Source organism: Trachurus japonicus, chromosome 7 (genome assembly GCF_045865225.1).
Source record: "Trachurus japonicus isolate A0001 chromosome 7, Traja_1.0".
NCBI lineage: Eukaryota > Metazoa > Chordata > Actinopteri > Carangiformes > Carangidae > Trachurus > Trachurus japonicus.
The window spans coordinates 26,222,737-26,243,589 of NC_140913.1; the positions used below are offsets into that span (position 1 = coordinate 26,222,737).

The window sequence follows — 20,853 nt, forward strand, 5'->3', positions numbered from 1 at the left end:
AAATCCTCAGTGTTTCTGAAATTAGAACTTTGATCTAAGCCGAACACACTTTCTATACAGAAGAAATCTAATATTGTTCAGAGAAGTCGTTCCAACACCGACACAGAAGTTCCCATTATTGTGTTGGACTGGAAGGCAGTTCTGTCTAGTTCAGGACACTCTGGAGACTGTGCTGCTTTTCAGTCTTATGTCGTTCTAGGTCGTTATATCTTGCTGCAGGATGAAGCCCCGACCAACCAGTCTGTCTTCAGAAACAGAATCAGAAAACTTTATTGATACTCAGGGGGAGCTACAGTTGCTCCCTCAGTGACTAATAGAACATGTGAAGTATATATGAAAGAGAAACATAATTGTATCCTTATACTTAACCTTCTGATAGAAATATGTAGCATTGCTTCCTGCTGTACAGTTATTTCCTAATGATGCATCAGTGGCTGAAGTAACAGTTTGTTCCAACATAAATATTCACACCTGAAGGAAGTGTTGGCATACATTTTCATCTTGATTTACTTCTGAAGCTGTAATTTGACCATTATTAATTCACACGTTGTCTCAGCTGCTGTTGACCTCCACTTTTTTATTACCACTTATCTAAAAATACCATTAAAGGTGATTCACTAGATGTGAGTTGCTCCACATTTCTATAAGTAACAAGTAGAAAAAAATGGTGGTGTTCTGAAACTTTTGACAGATAGCATAAATAAAATAGAGGTTCATTCTCTGTGTCCTTTTTTCTGAGGCGCTGACTCCGAGCTGTGCCGTGCGACACAAAACCAGAAGTGCTTTTAAGCCACCCGGGGTGCGATCGGGTCAAGCACTGGTCTCTAAACTCAAGTTGAAAGTTAGCAATTGTATCTTTATTTTATGACCAAAGTGCCTGAGAGACACAATATTAGATCTCGCCTCGCGTTCTGCATTGTAATGTCTTGGTGTTAAGGATTCTGCACCGACTCTCCTCTTAGTCCTTTGGGTTTTTGAGGAGCCTGTCGTCAGGGCTGATAGACGGCTCCTGGGGACCGTAGCTATAACCCAAACAATCCACTCCTTTCCCTTCAGCCTTTATCCCTCATTATCCAGCATTCGCTTTAGCCACATTATAACACATTTGCGCCTTGCAGCAGATCCACTTTTTCCTATGCACAAAAGTTATCTGTCTTCTCATCCCACCCCTCTTGTTCCTTCATGCCCTGCACTGGAGTGAGCTGTTTAAATATTAACCACTACGTATGTCAGGGGGATGAGCTCATTTTGCTTTGTAGACTTGAGGAAAGCTGAGACCACTGCAGTAAAGTAGTTGGCGCCCCATCGCTGCCTGCATCTGCATCTGCATCTGTCTGCTCTATAAGAACCCGCTCCTCTGCATATAGTATATATGCGATTCTCAAGCTTTTAGCTGCCACGCTCATGAAGAGTGCTGCTGTCAGGAGGCCACGGAGGGACTCGCAAAGGAGAAGAGGCTCTCTGTTTGATGCACATGTGAGAAGCCCCCCCCACACCCACACCCACACCCCTCATCTTCTGATTTGCCTCTTGTCAGTGTTGACTGGAGAGCTGTGTTGTCACTGGCCGATTGGCTCTGTGCCTGCAGTCACTTTTTTTACTTTTCTCTTCGCTACTGAGCTACTTGTACATCAGAGGGGAAGAGATGATGGTGGTGGTGGTGGAGTGTGGAGGAGATCATAAGGAGTGTGAGAAAAGACTTGTAAAGGGTGACACACACACACAGACAGAAGATGCAGAAACTCAAGCACATGCGACTAATGAGGGGTGGTGGTGGTGGTGGTGGTGGTGGTCTGTGGCTGAAACCATAGCTCGCACTGACAAAGAGCAGCCACCTGCAGTGTTTCAGAGAGAGAGAGGGAGAGGGAAGAGGGAAAGAGAGAGAGGGAGAGGGGTGAGGGGAGGGAGGAGTGGGGAAGCGCATGCATTGAGTGGAGAGAGAGAGAGAGAGAGAGGGAGAGAGAGAGAGTACGGGAGGAGAGAGGAATTGCAGGCAGCAGTATTGTGAACAACCAGGACAATAGAAGGACGCCACCTCGGCATCTGTAGGATTAGATGGTCCATTCTTCAGCCTGGAGACGACTGCAGGAGATTTCTTTTTTTTTTGCTTTTTGCTGGACTGGACCACGTCTTGCAAACTGAGAGTGAGAGAGAGAGAGAGTGAGGGAGAGGCACAATTTTTGCACTCTCTTGTCAGCGGAAGAGTTCAATTACCAAAGTGCTCTTTGAAGTAGCTGATTGGATCTTTGAGTGGATTTTTTTTTCTTTTTTTTTTTCACTTGACACATTTTCAAGCAGCTGGAGTGACCAGGATGGGATTCATGGTTTGGAAATCTCCTCAGGAACAGGACGGGATTTTGTAGCAGTTGAAGAGATGAGAGCAAGAAAAGAACATGAATATTTAAGCTGTTTATTTTACACATTGATTTTAATTCAGCTTATGATACCTTGTTTGTTAATGTAAGTTTGCAACTTGGTAACTCTTTTCTTGAACAGAAAAATGATATATTCTGTTAACTGTGGTGAATTCAGTTATCAAATCCAGACTCAAAGACAACTACACCTGATTTAAGTGAGAAATAATTCATTCCTGTGTGAGCGCTTTGCTTTGAAAGTGAGTTAAAACATAAAAGTAACCTGTTCAAAGCAGTGGAGACATTCATCTCTGCCTCTGTAGGTGAGGCTGGGGCTGCTGACAGCCGTCACAGCTGCTTTTATTCATGATCAATCTCAGCTCGCTGCAGTCGCGTTAGCCCCTTCTCCATTTTCTCTCTGTCCGGCTGCTCTCCATGTGAACACTGTGAATCAGGAATGAGATTAATTCGATAATTAACTGTTTCCTGCCTCTGTCCACAAGTTTTTCAAAGAACTTCCCTCTCAGCTGAAACAAATCTCCTCCCCTGGAAAAGCTGTTAGGAGCTGCTGCTCTCCTCTGACTCCTGTGACTTTCTCCTCATGACAAATCTGGAGCTTAATTAAATCAGCAGCAGGCTTGTGTTTTTGGACAGAAAATGTTACCTCCTGATGTGAGGTAGCACCGTGTTGATTTGAAAGTGTGTTTTTTTTTGCCATGTTCCTGGCTGACTGTCACAGCTGAGAGTTTTGCTGATATCAGCTGGTTGTCAACCAGCTCGTATCCCCTCCTCGTCTCCCCTCGTCGCCCCTGAGATCAGGGGTCTTTAATCCGTCTTGGGTGACTGTGGTTCGGCCCCCGCTTCGCCGCGGGAGCTGACGCCCTGTCCACAGAGGACACTGTCTCCTCCGCCTTCCTGTTGCTGGTGCACTCGGCGCTGCTGGCCGAGAATGATGTGGCAATGCCACGTCTCCTCCTCAGAGTGCCGCTGCTACCGGCTGAAAGGTTTCTCCCTCCTGAAGCGCTTTCCCCTGTCGGCAGGTGCTGCAGGCCGGCTGCTGGACCAGCCCGTGGGAGACTGGCTGGAGCACGTGGGGCTGCCGCAGTACGAGAGCAAGCTTCTCCTCAACGGCTTCGACGACCTGCACTACATGGTGAGGATTGATCTCTGCTTCTATTACTTTGTTTTCTGACTCTTGTCTCACTTTTATGACCCTTTTTTCCCCTCTTGCCTCCTCCACCGCCTCTTCCTCTCCTGCTTCACTCCAGTTTGTGCATTAATCCAATTGATGCTCCCCTCCATTAGCTGGCAGATGATCCCATTAGCTCCATCTGATGTTCAGATAGCTGATACCGCTCCCTCTGTATCATGAGCCTGGCTTGTGTTTCAGTAGGAACATTGTTATATCTGGATGGATTCAGCTCATAACCCAACATCACACCATATTTTACAGAATTCAGTTAAAGAACCTTTCTTCTTAGTTAGTTAGTTAGTTAGTTAGTTAGTTTATTGTCATATACATTCAAGGTACTGTGTACTGTACAATGCAATGAAAAGCAGTGTGCCAGTCAGACACCTCTTCAACCCTCAACACAATAAAAAACAATCATAAAATAGTTAGACAACATTCAATAAAAAATTGCACTTATTACTCGAGCTTATTCTCGTGAGAAGCTTTAGGCAGAGCATCCATCGATGTTTAGTAGACGTACAGGTTTGTTCAGCGAGACAGTAACAAACAGTTTGATCTGTGCTGTCAGATGTGTTGTTGCTTACAGCAGGTTTGATATCCTCACGCCTGGTTGTGTATTGAATCGGGAGGCTGCTGCCGCTGCCGCCGCGGCCTCTCACTCACAGTCAGTGAGCCGGCAGCTGATGCCCGGCCAGAAAGGGAGGAGTGTCCCAGTGAGCAATGGGATGCTGTTGCCAAGCCGACAAGTTTATAGAGCCCCACGGTGTGCGACGCCACTGTGAGCTGGCGCCGTTGCTTTCGTCGGTAATGAAGAGTGATGGAGGGGAGGGGAGGAGAAGGAGGAGGGACCCAGCTGGTCGTCTGAGCCGGTGGCCATGTTGGAAATGAGACAGCCAACTTATGTGTCAAGATGAAAACTCTCTCTTCCTCCTCCTCCATCAAGCTCCGTCATACTCCTCTGTAACAGATAGAGTGACACAGTGTCTGCAGGTTTTCATCTCATTCAAACATCACATCTGATTTGATTTGATTTGAATGGATTTGATTAAATTTGAAGAAAAATGAACGACTGGATGAATTTAGATTTTAAAGATACTCCCACTGTGACTTGCTGCCTTTAGGTGGAAATTCTGTGTAACACACTGCAATCTCAGTAGCTGTTCAATTGGACCACCTTCTAAACACAGGGTGTAAATACATAAGGCCGTACTAAAAGACTGATTCGGCCAGTTGTGTACATTGATGGTAAATACATCGTCTTCTCTGCTGTTGGAAGCCAGATATCAAACACTTTGGCCTCATGACAGATCCATTGGAAACTCGTGTGGTCAAATGTTGCTAACTGCTAATTAGCATTCGATGTAACGACTTCGCCCGCGTTGCTGCCAATGTCATTTTGATTTACGAGGCACGACGACAAACGCAGCCCCCCGTTTATGACCTCAGCGCTTTTGTGTGTGTTAGTGTGTGACTGTGCAGATGAACAGAAGCAACGTTTCAATCCAGCGTTTCCACAGACTGTGAAATTATTGAATCAAAAGCAGCTGTTGCAAAAAAAACAATGACTGACAACGGCAACGATCAGCTAAACCAGAGTGAAATAAGACGAATAGTTCACAGACTCTACAGGTCGGCCGCAAATGCCGCTATTAAACCAAATGCAAATGAATATTGTGGTGTCTGCTTAGGTGAAATGAAGGTCCTGGTATTTGTTACTTCCTTGTATCTTAGGACCTCTTGGGTTTGTCTTATGAAGCTTTAGCTGATTGCAGAGTCTCAGTTTGTCATCTGCTTCCTTTTCACCAGCAGAAATGACGTCATCCAGCGACAGTGAAATGTATGTGAAGTGAACATTTCATGCTCTGCTGCAGCAGCATCATGTAGCTGCAGGTGCCAAACCATGTCTGGCTAATTTCAGCGTACAATGATACTTGGTTGAATAATCTTTAATCTTCTTTACATAACCTTAGAATTGCCTCTCTTCCTTCTCACCCCGGTGTCGACACCCATGTTTAAGTCTGTGGTGAAGCCTTCTGAAGTTACTCTCCGGGTTTAATCTCCCCCACTGTCTTTTCCAGTCCTTCACACTCTCCTCATCCCCGAGTCCCTGAGTGTTTTCTTTCTTTTTTTTCTTTTTTATTCCCTGTGAAAGCGGTGAGCCGGCGATATTTCTGTCTTTAAACGCGGCTTTGCAAACCACCACCTGGTTTACTGAAACCGCTAGAGGATTCAGAAATAAGCTGTAACCTTTAAAACAACCTGTCCTTCCAACAGCTAATGGTGCCCTTTAAATAATACACAATTTGGTCTCGACTGGAATTGAGAGCTGAACAATGAGTCACCTTTTCATTTAACACAATTTTTCTAATTGTCTTTAATGTGCACTAGAGTGAATACAGCAGGAACAGGTCATATTTCATTGTTGGCTGTGTGAGCAGACACATATTCCTGTCTGATTTTATTACAACGCAACAAATCTAAACTCATAAGCATCAGACCGATCCAATGCATCAGCTCATACACACACCTGGATGTTGTAGAGATTCATGCCCGACTGAAACCTCCTCTGAAAGACTCTAATATGACCATGGCATTTCCTCTACAGCAGAGCTGCTCCATTAGACATGAAGTTAAAAGGCTACATTCATTTAATGGTCGTATCATTTTCATCACCAAATGTAAAAAGTCAGCTTCAATTGAGCAGCAAAAATTAGACCTACACTGAATGAGTCTTTGAAAAATGGTCGGCAGGCTAAAAAAAAAAACAAACAACCTCTCATGGGTGTAAAAACATTGAAAAACATTGGATGAAAAATGGCACGTTGACTGTGGCCAATGTGCAGTGAGATCACCAATTAAACAGTGTTTACTCTGCCGGTCAGACTGCTGTGATCTCCGTCTGCCCTGCAGGCTCGCTCCACGAGCCGATCAATAACAGCAGTGATTGTATTGTGTTCAAGCACCGAGGCAGAGACGAGCCTCTTCTGAAACCAATTAGATGCTTTTTATCGACTCGTAGGAGCAAATGTCCTGATGAAACAAGCTCTCTCGCAGCCACGCTGTTCTCCCCCGGTCCCTGCCGGTCCTGACAGGTATACGTAGAGCTGGTTGAGACAAAAACAGCCTCACTCTGCGTCTGAGCGCAGCTTCCTGGTGGGTGTGAAAGTCGGCTGTGACGGGGTCAGCCAGCAGAGCACCGACTTAGTTTGTATTCGAGGCGACTGTGTCTCTGACGTGTGACGCTGTTTGAAGCTGGTGTTCATGGAGCCACCTAGAGAGGAACAAATTTACTTTAAGGTTTCGGGTCGGTGGAGGTGATTCTGTGTTTAATGGAACCAAGAAAGCTGCACAAAAGTTAGAGAAACACCAGAACATCTTTGAAACTCAACCCTTCCACTGTCCTCACTGCTACTTTCTGCCATCAATGCAAAGTGGTTATGCTGGAGCAGGTCAATGCTCACCAAAGCCTGCAGACAAATTGGAAACCCAGTAATGGCCTCATGCATTAGAAAAACTCAAGGTTTGGGAATGGATTAATTGATTTTTTCTGTTGCGCCGATGGTGGTGATGTAGTGTAGTCCATTTCGAAAAACATCTGTGTTAGATTGAATAGAATGGTTAATTTTAACATTAACATTGTGTCACAGTTTCTTGTGAGTTTCTCCTCACAGGCTTGTGTGTATGGGATCATAGAGGGGCCATAAAAAGAATAGGAAAACATAAACAGGATTAATAAGTACATAAAATAATGTTGACATACTGTATATGAATGAGTAGAAATAATGCATTTGCCCCATTGCTTTTGCTTTTCTCCTATTTCCCTAAGAGGAAAGCTAAAGCAAGATTCTTTAGTATTTATTTTCCCACTTCCATTTCCATATTTATTCTTGCTTTTATTTCCTCATCTAAGGTCTTTCTCTTTTATGGATGTGTTCTTTTTTATGGCACTGCTTTGACTCCATATGTGTGGTCTTGTAACAGCCTGTTTAGGAGGACAAACTATGACTTTAAGTGGTGCTGGTTAGCTGTCCTTTAGACGGTCAGAGTGAGTGATCCGTGCCCGCGAGCTCCTGGCCTGGATTCAGAGTGCTTTTTAAAACCAGAGGGACGACTGTGGCTGCTCTCTGGGTGACTGAAGGGGGGTTTAATGAGAGGACAGGGGAAGGCAGAGATGGATGGGCCACACAAGCACAGACACAAACACACCAAGCTTACACTACTGTGTGTACTGTAATGTATTATTTTCACCTGTGTTTGCTGATGTCAGCTTTCTGCCAGCGAATGTATTCTCACTTTTAGACCTGAGTCTGTTGTGAAGAAAAAGAGGAACCACATTAGTTAAAGTTTACCTGACAGTTTGTCACACTCTTTGTGTTTTGCAGTGTCTGTGTGTGAGGATAAATGGCTGATTAAGATGTAGGGGGGGGTGAATGTGATGTTTATGTGGCAGGATATAAGAATTTGATCAACTCAGCTGCAGTTCAAGGAAGTTTTCAAGGGTTCATATCTCAAGTCCCAATGTTCAGTTTGTTCAGGCAGCAAAATATGAATTAGGACAGAAACTGTTCTTCTCATTATTTAGATTTTCATCATCTTCAGATTATTTGCTGTGCCTCAACAACAATCCACAATAAAGCAAAAATATGAATATTAATATTGATTAATAATTCATTTCTGTAAAAAATGTCTTACCCCTAAAAAAAAAATCCCACATCTAAAATCTCACATTCAAAGTTATTTTGGCAAAAAAAATCCTCACAGTCATCAGATATATTGATTTTCTTCTGGATAAATGCCGTAACAATTAATCTATTATTAAAATCGTTGGTGATGGATTGTTTTGGAATTGACTAGATGATTGATGGTCCAATCATTTCAGCCTTAATTGATGCACTTATATAACCCCACCCCCCAAACCCACATAGCATTATATAATGTCCCTTTTATCTCTAATGAAAAATAAATCTGCTGTTTAAACTCAGTGATTGGCATCAAAAGCTGCATCTTAATAAAAACTGTGTAAAATAAGTATGTGCAATGGTAAAAAAACAAACAAACAAACAGAAAATCTCAAATAGCTGCACTAAAACATTTTTTTTTAACCATAAACGGTGAAGAAAACACACCAGGAAATGGCAGCAAACACAGTGGAGCCAGTCTGTTGCAGCTCTATTTCTCCCCACAGAGCCATTTATCAGTTAATCTCCAGTGGGACAGTAATGCAATGATGCATGCACTGTGAAAGCGCTATTATCCATCCAGCTCCGCAAATAGTTTCAATCCTCAGCTGGAGAGGCAGCGATCAGCATGTTGCTGCTCAGAGATACTGAGCTTTAAGTTGTCAGTTTAGTGTGAGGTATTAAAAAGCAAAAGAGATGTGTCATGATGCTCAAATCTGAGTGTGAGGCAATGTGGGTCAGCAACACTTATGACCAACAGAACTTATTCAAACAGAGAGGCACTCGTTTTGTTCCTTTCCTTTCCTTTCCTTTCCTTTCCTTTCCTTTCCTTTCCAAACATCCTCATATTAAATACTTACACATTACAAGATTATTTGAATGAAACGTTGGTGTAAAACTGTATATTGGTGCATTACTCTGCAAGATTGTGATTGGGATTCCACATGCAGCATTACCCTGATTACTCTGCAGTTGTTACTGTTACTGACAGGCCTGCTCCTCCCCTGTCCTCCGCCTTGTTTACACCTACAGCTTCTGCATGAGAAACAGGCCGTCACTTTTAACCTACAGACAGTTTCTGTGTGTGTGCAGAGGTGAGCACCATAGGATTAACTTGAGATTCATATTGAAGAGTCAGCCACACAGGGCCTGAGCTGTCACAATTTGTTCCTGAGGCAGCAGCTCCCATGTAGCATCACGATACTTTACCGAGAGGTCAGCAACTAAATCCCATCTGTTAGAGGTAACACAGTGAGGGGTTACGGCTCACCGCCCCACAGCGGACCACATGTATGCTTCTTATTCACTGGTTATCTTAGGAATCGTGTTTTGAACGGTCAGATCTTTAGGTTATCTAATGAGACACTTCAACATGATCGCCTGCAGCCACAGTCGGCTTTAGCGCCACTGGTTATTCTTCGCCTCCATCTCATATGGTTGACCACTCTGCACATCTGACATTGATTCATGGACCCTGTCTCTATTATCCATTACCTGCCACATGGTCTCAAAGGTGGTGGTGTGTTTAAGCAGAGATGGGTCCGACCATCACTCAAACGTCCCCCTCTGTCCCCTGCCTCCCCCGCGCGCTTACATCTCACTTAAGGAGTTATCGACATGGCTGCTTTAGTACAGTCAGGTTGGTTGGAGGTTGGACCCCGGGAAGGAGTTTGGAAATGTCACTCAGGAATAATTGATCTTTTTTTTTTCTGCAACGGTTGCATTGCTCGTGATCAATACTAGGTTGCAGCACAGGATGCATATTTTAGATCTTCAAAGATCAAAGTAGCATAACAGATTTATTCATGTGATCATGTACTACAGTCTGACTCAGTATTTTACATTTTATACTATGTTGCAGAACAACATCACATCAGCCTTTTGCCTGGAGCTCATTGGATGATTTGTGCTCTCATGCACGTGCCACTCTTTCTAAAGACTTTTCCCAGGCACCGCATTGCAAGTTGATTCACTTCTCCCTGATGAACAATGCAAATTTTTCTGTATTTTCCTCTGCAGGGGAGCAACGTCATGGAGGACCAGGACTTGAGAGAGATCGGTATCACAGACCCGAGCCACAGAAAGAAGATCCTGCACGCAGCGCGTTCGTTACCTAAGGTGACAAACCATTGATTCATACTACAGTGTTTAATTCAGCGGAAAATTAGTTGCCTTTTGATACAAGATCACAAAATGCACTCCTATACGATTCTGCAAATTTTGTACATTTTACTCCCTTATGTTTATTTGATAAATATGATTACAGATTTGTTTTAAAATGAATATCTAACATAAATTACTTCCACCTCGAGCAGCTACAACAACACAAGTCTTATGTAATTAGTTGCTCCAGCATTCACAATCTAATAATGTGACATATTAGTCACTGGGAGCATTTTTCAGTGAGTAGTTTTATTTTTAGCTTAGCCTGTGACAGCTCTGTACTTAATTGATTAGTTATTGGACATATATTATATAATTAGATATATAATTAATTAGATATTGATTTTGGATATTGGACTTTCACTTGTACTGGAGTATTTTTTACATTTTCCCTTCCTGTACCTCATTAAGAGATGAAATAGCTTCTTCCACCATCACAGTTGTGGTGTAAATTTAACCTCTAATGTGTTACCTCCTTTAATTAACATCCAACACTTGCACTATATCATTGTTGCCAGTTCCTTAAGTCAAACAGGAAAACTAACTGGTTATAAATGCAGCAAATTTGATTTGATTTGATTTGATTTTTATTTGTCTCAAACAAGCACATCAAAAGACAAACAATCTATGTAACAAGAAACAAAACAATAATGATACTGTGCAAGTTTGAGAAGGGGCTGAAGGAAGCAAAGCTTATCAAGTTCAGCCCCCCCTTACATTGTGATTCATGTCATATACAGTACATCTGTAGTTCCATACAATTCAGAAGATTAAAAACATATTGCTTTAATATGAAATAAGACCATGATTATAAATAAAAAGAGTAATTATTAGCTGTCAAGTTCTTTATAGCTGTCCAAGAGTGTATGTTTGTACTTACTTTTAAATTGTTTTAAGTTATTGCACATTTTTATATCCTCATCTAGTCTATTCCACATTTTAACACCACAAAAATAGATGCTAAAACTTTTCAGGGTATGCAGTGCTACAGTTCTCAGAGCGTCGCTGAATGATTTCCTCCTCAGGTGAAGGCTCTGGGCTGTGACGGCAGCAGCTCCCTGTCCTCCTGGCTGGAGAACCTCGGGCTTCATGAGTACTTACCCAACTTCCTGGCCAGCGGCTACCGCACTCTGGACTGCGTCAAAAACCTGTGGGAACTGGAGATTGTCAACGTGAGTCTCAGTGGCATGCGGGGACTGTGAGGAGTATCGGAGGGTGAAATTAGTTTCTCAGTGTGTTCAAGAAAATTCAGGATAAGAAGCAACTTTGACAGTTTACTTTAGCTGCACTTTGAGGAACCTGGACTCAAACTGGCTCCGTCTGGAGGAGCACAGTGGAAATAAGCCTTCGGGCTTTACTGTGTTTTCATCCTTGGTTTTTTAATGTATGTAACCGACTGCGGCACAGTGTTTTATGTATTTAGCCATTAGAAATAATTCATTCACATACCCATCCATCCATGAAAATACAAGACTTTGGTTTTGAATACATAATGACAAAGAAATGAAAGAGGACTCAATTATTTGTTTGGAGATTTACACAGAAGAACAAGATTATTTATGGAAACAAAACAAACTGACTAAAATGAGATTCTTGAGTCAGAGCTCTTCCAAGGTGAATCTCATTTACTGTGAGGTTTAAAACTTGAGTAGCAAGTTGTAGAAAGTTGTGGCAGTGTCTGTCTGGTTTGTATTGTTGTACCGCCGTCTCTCCATCACTGCTACACATTGTCTATCTTTTATTTTCCAGGTGTTAAAGATCACCCTACTAGGTCACAGGAAACGCATCATTGCGTCCTTAGCAGAGAGACCCTACGAGGAGCCTCCAGTCAAGCCTCCACGTTTGTCTCAGATCAGGGTGAGATACTCAAACACCTGACATTTGTGTCAGACTTGGTTCAGTTAGTTTATGTCACCAATTTCCTAAATTTAATCACCAATTCCTCTCTAGTGCCAAGACCTGCCCGGATCCCAGACCTCGTCCCCCCTCAGTCAGATGGAGTCCTACACGGGACGCTCGATGGACCCGCTGCTGCCTGTCGGAGAGTCAGGGAGGAAAAAAGTGCCAAACACCGACTACGACGTTACCCAAAGATATCGAAGTGAACGACACAGAGCTCATGTATGTTCACAGGTTCATCGTGCAGGATTCTCCCTGTGGCGTAGTTACTGTATTTTTCACCTGCCAGACATCTTTGATTAAAAACAATAATAATTTGAACGATAATCATTTTTAGGAACGGTACGAAGAACGGCATAGAGAACCTCGTCTGACCTTGCGGCCGCCCAGTCTGGCAGCGCCGTACGCTCCGGTCCAGAACTGGCATCACCAACCTGAGAAACTCATCTTTGAGTCCTGTGCTTACGAAGCCAATGTAAACCCACACTTCTCTCTCCTTCCTGAATGATGCTGTTGTCATTAAAAAATATGCAGCAACACTGAGATTTTCTCTTTCCTCTCCCTGTGCAGTACCTCGGTTCCATGCTCATTAAGGATCTACGGGGTACCGAGTCCACGCAGGACGCTTGTTCCAAGATGCGGGTACGCTGCAAAAGCTGTTTCTCCAGCTTTGATTAACAAAACTGTGACATTACACCGAATAATGAACCATCAATCTCTGTCTGTGCTGTTCTTTCATCCTCCAGAGGTCCACAGAACAAATGAGAAAAGTCCCGACCATCGTCCTCTCCATCACATACAAGGGTGTGAAGTTCATCGATGCTGCCAATAAGGTTGGACACTGTCATGTCGTACATAATCCATAATCCTGACCACAGTGCAAATAACACAACATTTAACGCAATAATATTTTAAGATGAATCAGTAGACTGAAGACTAGTACTGCATACAGGTTAATGCAAAGTGCTTTACAGATGTCAAGATATAAAGAAAAGGACAAATCAAGTAAGATGATGATGATGATGAGATACAACAAAAAAAGATTTAACAAGAAACTATAATAACTTCAGCAAACAAAAAAAAACAAAATATATAATAAAAGTCCATATAAAATGATAAAACAACGGATAAACAATAAGAAAGAGAACGTAAAATGGGATAATATATAATTTAGGACATAAAAAATAAAACGACTAATGACTAAAAACACTATTCAATTCAAAGCTAGATACATTTTAAGGTTTCATTTTAAAATTTCAACACTAAGGAGCCGGCTGCTCGCCAGGTCCACAGGGAGCTCATGTTTGTGAAAGTGTCACACAGTCAGAAATCATTTTTTGAACATCAGGCAAAGACAGACTGTCATTGAACACATCAGACTCATCCATGTCGGTGTCTCTCAACAGGAAGAGAGTCCGCTTCCCCCTTATTCATCTGACATTAATAAAAAAAGACTTTGAGAGGTTGCCTTGGAAGCTCAGCCCGCTTCCCTTTTTATACGGCTGCACTTTCCTGTGAAACTCGATTTATGCCTCTTTACTGGCTGCTTCCTGTCAGCTCATATTTCCATGATGCATTGTTGCTTCCAGTCGTGTGTGAGTGTGAGTGTGAGTGTGTGTGACAAAGCTAAAGAATCTCTTCCCGTGCTGTGATGAAGCGATCATTTTCAGTCCTGTGTGGTCCGGTCACTGAGCCGTACGCTTTGCCTCGTCTTCTTCTCTCTTCTCGGTGCAGAACATCATCGCGGAGCACGAGATCCGAAACATCTCCTGCGCGGCCCAGGACCCGGAGGACCTGTGCACGTTCGCCTACATCACCAAGGACCTGCAGACCAGCCACCACTACTGCCACGTGTTCAGCACAGTAGACGTGGTAAGGACGACCTTACTGTCAGCTGCCAGCTCGCTCTGACACGATGTGATGATGATAATGATGATGATGATGATGATGATGATGATGAGTTTTAACACTAACGAGGTGCGAGGAGAACTTCCGGAGAGCGTTGAAAACTTTCCTCCTGGGTCCATTTGGATTCCGCCGGCATCGTCTCCTGTACTTACACTGAGCAGATGTGACAGGCCGCACAGTCAACACCGTTATCTCCAGACTGCCCTATCTCTTCAAGGTGTCACGCATCAGTTGGGGCTGATTGCCTCCGCGTAGACACGCAGCGTCTCAGGCCATGATAACGAGACCTCACTTATCTGCTGTGCCCCCCCCCTAGAGATCCGATGATTATCCTGCTAATCTGCTTCATAATGCAGCCGGGGTCATTCAAAGACAGCTCTCTGTGCAACAACAGTTTCCTCTGGGTCGCTGTAGTTCTGTAAGTTCTCCGCTGGGGGGTTGAAACAAAGCAGACTGATAACTATCAAAAGGCCGGAACTGGAGATTTGAAACTGTATCCACTGCGCTGCTGTCACCAGACGCCGTCACAGAGAGCTGATGTCGACCGTGACATATTGGCGTCACTGCAGATTCCTGATATGCAGGATGTGCAGATGATTACAGAGCTCTGTTTTCTGAGCCTGTAATAATGATGGTTCTTAAAGGGATAGTTCAACATTTTGGCAAATCGGCCCATTGCCATAATCCCTATAGTTTTAGGAGTAGGTTCGTTACCTTTAATTGTCGGTGCAAGCTGTTTTAAAAAAAAATTTTAAGTATATTTTGGGGGCTTTTTGCCTTTATTTGATAGCACATATTTTAGATAGACAGGAAAGGGGGCAGAGAGAGGGGGAATGACATGCAGGAAAGGGCTGCCCGACGCGGGATTCGAACTGGGGCCGCCTACGGTGAGGACTGTAGCCTCTACATGGGGCGGCCGCTTTACCCACTGCGGCGGAGCAGGCCCGCAAGCTGCTCAGAGCTACGCTACGGAGGCTCATGGGATTTCTTGGTTTCCCTCATCAAACTCATCAAATACACAATCCAACAACTCCAAAACGCTCTGGTGGACAAGTTGTGACCTGCACATTCACCACGCTATGAGATAATAACGGGACGTTACAAGATGGAGTTGTTTTCGAGGTAAATTCATGCAAAACCGCTGATGTACTTCCCGCGGAGAGGAGAAGCAGTCTCTGCAGTCGCCTCGAAAACAACTCTGTCTCATAACATTCTGTTATTATCTCATAGCGTGGTGAATGTGCAGGTCACAACTTGTCCACCAGAGCGTTGTGGAGTTGTTGGATTGTGTATTTGATGAGTTTGATGGAGGGAAACCAAGAAATCCCATGAGCCTCCGTAGCGTAGCTCTGAGCAGCTCGCGGCTCTGCTCCGCTGTTCTAAAAATAGCTTGCACCGACAATTAAAGGTAACGAACCTACTGCTAAGGCTATAGGGATTATGGCAATGGGCCAATTTGCCAAAATGTTGAACTATCCCTTTAACTTTCTGAGTCACGTAGCATAAAGTTTGAATCCTCTGTCTTTAGTCCATGGTGTTTGTTCCTATTAGGAAACTGTCGTGAAAATAACAAAAGAATGCAGCAGCAGATTTAATACTAAGCTACAGCGGATGAATCCAGTTCAGGTACTGAGGGGAACAACACTCCACTGAGATTACTGCCACCTCTCCGTGTTATGCAAGGCTGTTTTTGAAGAAGTTTTAGGGGAAAGAAACTTCTCTCGGATTCTTTTTTGGTGTCTCACTACAAACTGAGTGCAGTGTTGTTCTCCTGACACATAACAAAACTGTGAGAATCAAAGTCCAGAATATTAATGAGCTCTACCTACTCTTCCTCTTTCTGTACAGAACTTGACCTATGAGATTATACTGACCCTGGGCCAGGCGTTCGAGGTGGCCTATCAGCTGGCTCTGCAGGCCCAAAGGACCAAACAGCACCAGAACCTCCCAGCGGGACCTGGTTCGGAGGTCACAGAGGGCAAGTCCGGCCGACCCGTACCAAAACCGAGAGGCAGCGTGCGGAAGTCAGCGGTGAGTCGGACAGCGAACACGCTGCAGCACAACATGCTATATTTATACTGCACAACAGGAAGCTGGTTGTTGTTATTTGCCTGCTGGTTTGGCATGTGGAGCTGCAGCAGAAACACACAACTACAGTGTTTTTAAAGTGATCCACTCTGAATTTGGATGCAGTTTGCAAGATTCAGGCGCTGAGTCATAACTCTGAACAAACAAATAGGATGCACATATTTTTAGATTCTTAGGGATGAACAATTTCCAACAAAGTAATCCGGTGTTTGTTTTATCTAAATCTATGGGCACAAAGGAGGGAATACAAATAGGATTTGCTAATAGCTAAGTCAGCACGATGTGAATAATACCATTTACAAAAATATATACAGATATAGACTGAAAAGACCTGAGATAACTGTACTCCACAGCTTCCGAAGGGGTGTGTTGTGTGACATGGTGCAGTTGTCTCAGTTGATGACACCTGCTGTGTCCACTGGTGTAAATCCAAACTCCAGCAACACCTGTAATGTAACAACTTAACAATAGATTTACAATGAGATCAGTGTTTTCTGGTTCATGCCAAAAAGAACCACACTGCTCATCATACCTCACAACCTTTTCCCTTCTTCATGCACCTTAGAGACACTGAAGGTGAAGTTATGCCAGAAAAACTTAAACACATCTTATATCATCGAGTAAAAGTGCAATAATTGTGTTTTCATCAAAGCACATATTTAACTTTTTTTGGATTCAAAATGTCAAAGCACATTAGACAAGCAGAGCGTTTGTATCAGTCCGCAGTGTTTCACATCATTGTGATCACAGTGCTGATGTTCATCTGGCCATTAGCATTAAACCATTAAGAGGCGAGCGCCTGCTGAATATAAATGAGGGAACTGCACCTCGGGGACCGGTCGCACGTGTCCGTCTGCAGCTTAATGAACTCAGCAGAATCTCACAAGAGCTGGATGTTTCACTGTCAACGTCTGCAAGCGTCTTCCTTTTGTTTCCCCCCTCACCTTTTTGATGTGTACTGTACATTATCACCCTTTGTTTAATCTGTTGTAGTTTTGCTGAGCACAGACACAGACGCCCCCTTTTCCCCGCTTCACGCTCAACAACATCTCAACAGATCGGGCTCCTCCCGTCTCACACTGCTCACAATCTGTGTCGATTTTTTCTCCCTTTAATTCTCTCTCTCTCTTTCTTTCTCTCTCTACTCCGCCTCCTGTCTGTTTTGTTTGTGCTCTTCCCTGTTGTGTTTTGTTTTGTCTGTTTTTTTTTGTCTCTCGCTCTCTGTGTCTGACTCTCCTCCTCTCTGCTCCTGGCGGTGTTTATCTCTCCCAGGACTCTCCTCCTCTTGACAGTCGTTGCTGTTACTGTTACACCTGCACCACCCACCGTCCCTCCTTGCTCCCGCTGCACCCTGCCAGCCCTGCTGCCCAGGTGCTGCCTCCTCCTCATCCTGTCACATCTCCATCCTCTCACACTCAGCTCCCTTTCTCCAGCTCTCTCTTTCTCTGCCTGCCTGTGTGTTGTTTCCCCTCCCGCTGCCTTGAAATCCCCCATAATCCTCTGTGCGTCTTTAACGCAATGTTCTGTGTGAATTTATTTTGCCGTTAATATTTGTTTGACTGTTGTGTGCAAATATATATATACAAGCTACAGTACACTAAGTGTGCTGATAAATGCTTTGGATGTTACTTTGACTTGGGGGCCCTCTAATGACAGTTTGGTAGTAAGACAAAAATACGCAGTAAGGCTCTTCCTGTTCCTGGTTTTTATGGAGCTGTAGAGAGAGTTACAGCAACATCCTAAAAATGTCATACACACACTTAGAAATCTAAATACCCCGAAACACCAGCTGACAGATGGTACTCGATAATAAATTAAATTCTTTTTACAAGGACTTAATTTGAACATATAAAGTGAGCACGCTCTTATCTGCTGATGAGGACCATGTGATGCAGCTGAGAGCTCCAGAACAAGATATTAAATGGACTTTGGTTCTGACTGTGACAGAGAATGAATTCTAACTAGATTTTATGTGAGAATGTTTTAAATACCAACTAATTAAACTAAATGAATGCATAATAACAAATGTGATTTGAACTGTGTTGAAGTGAACTACTAAACAACCAAACACACTTACCACAGTGTCATTGTATGCAGCTGTAAGCGTTTAGCAATGTGCAGTATTTGTCACCCGTGGAGACACTTAAAGGGATAGTTCAACATTCTGGCAAATTGGCCCATTGCCATAATCCCTATAGTTTTCGGAGTAGGTTCGTTACCTTTAATTGTTGGTGCAAGCTATTTTTAGAACGGCGGAGCAGAGCCATGAGCTGCTCAGAGCTACGCTACGGAGGCTCATGGGATTTCTTGGTTTCCCTCATCAAACTCATCAAATACACAATCCAACAACTCCAAAACGCTCTGGTGGACAAGTTGTGACCTGCACATTCACCACGCTATGAGATAATAACACAACGTTATGAGACAGAGTTGTTTTAGAGGTAAATTCATGCAAAACCGCTGATGCGCGTTCCAGTCGGGGGCAGTTTTGCCTCGAAAACAACTCCATCTCGTAACGTTGTGTTATTATCTCATAGCGTGGTGAATGTGCAGGTCACAACTTGTCCACCAGAGCGTTTTGGAGTTGTTGGATTGTGTATTTGATGAGTCTGATGAGGGAAACCAAGGAATCCCATTAGCCTCTGTAGCGTAGCTCCGCCGCTCTAAAAATAGCTTGCACCGACAATTAAAGGTAACGAACCTACTCCCAAAACTATAGGGATTACGGCAATGGGCCAATTTGCTAAAATGTTGAACTATCCCTTTGATATCATTATTTACACTGTGAGCTGCTTATAATTGCACTGTGTGCTCAGAAATGTATTGTAAATGTTTATAAATTGCCAATAATTGCTCTTTGTCCTTGCAGGGGGACATGGTGGACCAGGAGGGGGACGCTCAGTCTCAGAGCAGCGCCACATGGCTCATGGACCCCAAGGAATCCAAACGCACTATAAGCACTAAGTATGAGACCACCATATTCTGAGCGGACCCCCCGCCTCCGCCTCCTCCTCCTCCTCCTCCTCCTCCACCTTCTTCTGAACCCCCCCCCCCCCCCCCCCCCTCTCTGTGTGCCTTTCACTGTGATTTCTGCCTCTCACTCTCTCACTCTCGCTCTCTCTGGGCTGGACCCCCGCCCTCCCCCCAGCGCCCCGCAGCCGTCACTCGTGTCCTGCTTTTACAACAGCAACAGCAACAACGACGCTACAACAACAACACCACTGCTAGTGCCCCCCTCCTCGCTCTTTATCTCCTCCCGCTCCTCTTCCTCTTCTTGCCGGTATCACTCACACAACCAGCCCCGCCGCTCACCTTCACTGATACACTCCTTTCTGTTTACCTTGTATGCTTCCTGAACTCCGTGCACAATACTCCCCCCCCGCCCCCGCCCCCCCCAGTCAACATCCTGGTACTTACTCTCGGTGATAAGCTCTCTCTCTCTTTTTTTTTCTTTTCTTGGTGCTTTCCCCGCTCTATTAGGCGATGGCCGCTCTGAGGCTTTTCACTCTGATCTTTCAACTCGTGACTCCTCTGAGTGCTGAGAAAATCTGATTTACACCCCCCCGAGAGTGAGCCGCTGCACACATCCTTGTACCTGGATGGACATGTTTCCTGAGGAAACTGAGAAAACTGCTCCTGTAATTCTATGCATCAGGTGGACTTTAGCAGACTGTTGGTGTTCAGTGGGATGGATGCAGGTTGTGGTGTTGCGGAGGTTATGCAGGATTAACTGAGGGGGGGGGGGATGGAGATTTCTCACTTTGTCAGCGTCTGCTCAAAGCCAAAGGAGGCTAAAGATCCTAGCACTGTGATGAGGTCCTTTAGGAGCTAATGAAGTAAGCATTTTAGAGGATTTCCTAGTGGGGAGAACGGGGAACAAATAAAAAAAATAAAAAAAGGGTGCAGGGGCTGATATGGACCTGCATGTTCGTGGTCCTCGCTGCTCCGGAAAATACACAGTCTGAACTGTGAGAAGACTGGCATGTGCTCCCTCGTGTCTCAATCAGAGCACCAGGATTTATTCTGGAGTGAACTAACTATATAACTAAGCACTTTTTACCAAATCCCGTGAGTGTGTAAGAATAAGTGCATCTTCCTCTTGTCTTGTCTTTTATTTCCTCTTTTCAAAACAAATGCCTTCATCTGTTCATCCTGTCAGCATTGCCTTTTGTTTTGCCTATCACACTGTGTTAATATTTCACTATCGCTAGTGAAAAGAGGTTAATCATTGTGAAAGGTGTGTGTGTGTGGGGGGGGGGAGTAATCCGTCACCATTGTGCTGTTTGTGTCCATTTGTCCAGTGTTATTTTTACTTTATTTTAACCTCCCTGCTTTGTGTGCGTGTGTCTGTGTCCCTTCCTTATAGCTGAACACTGTGGCCACTCCCAGCCAGTAAGAAAGGACACGAATGAGCCCTGTTGCATGGTGGGTAGGATGGGCTTTTTTTATTTTAATCATTATTGGAGAAGTGACCCACTTCCCATGCAGCCACCAGTTGGATCGGGCTCACAGCTCACCACAGTAACACACGGCCTGGAGACAAAGAGACGCATCGGTTCATCTGACCTCA

The 20,853-nt window shown here is 44.1% G+C and overlaps 1 protein-coding gene across 10 annotated transcripts in view; it reads left to right on the top strand.

Moving 5' to 3' along the window:
• Positions 1 to 20,815, top strand: part of anks1aa (ankyrin repeat and sterile alpha motif domain containing 1Aa) — a 69,672-nt gene extending 48,857 nt beyond the window's left edge. For 4 of the 10 annotated variants that reach the window (XM_085782496.1, XM_085782494.1, XM_085782493.1 and 1 more), the window contains 11 exons: positions 3,395 to 3,507; positions 10,245 to 10,343; positions 11,414 to 11,560; positions 12,138 to 12,245; positions 12,339 to 12,509; positions 12,625 to 12,762; positions 12,858 to 12,929; positions 13,034 to 13,120; positions 14,022 to 14,159; positions 16,044 to 16,226; positions 17,556 to 17,846. In XM_085782496.1, the coding sequence (XP_085638622.1) occupies positions 3,395 to 3,507; positions 10,245 to 10,343; positions 11,414 to 11,560; positions 12,138 to 12,245; positions 12,339 to 12,509; positions 12,625 to 12,762; positions 12,858 to 12,929; positions 13,034 to 13,120; positions 14,022 to 14,159; positions 16,044 to 16,226; positions 17,556 to 17,831 (1,532 nt within the window). In that variant the 3' untranslated portion in view covers positions 17,832 to 17,846. Of the gene's footprint in view, positions 1 to 3,394; positions 3,508 to 10,244; positions 10,344 to 11,413; positions 11,561 to 12,137; positions 12,246 to 12,338; positions 12,510 to 12,624; positions 12,763 to 12,857; positions 12,930 to 13,033; positions 13,121 to 14,021; positions 14,160 to 16,043; positions 16,227 to 17,555; positions 17,847 to 19,152; positions 19,270 to 19,763; positions 20,023 to 20,649 lie in introns of those variants that run through there. The other 6 variants (XM_085782501.1, XM_085782499.1, XM_085782497.1 and 3 more) reach the window with 4 other exon arrangements.
• Positions 20,816 to 20,853: the final 38 nt, after the last annotated feature.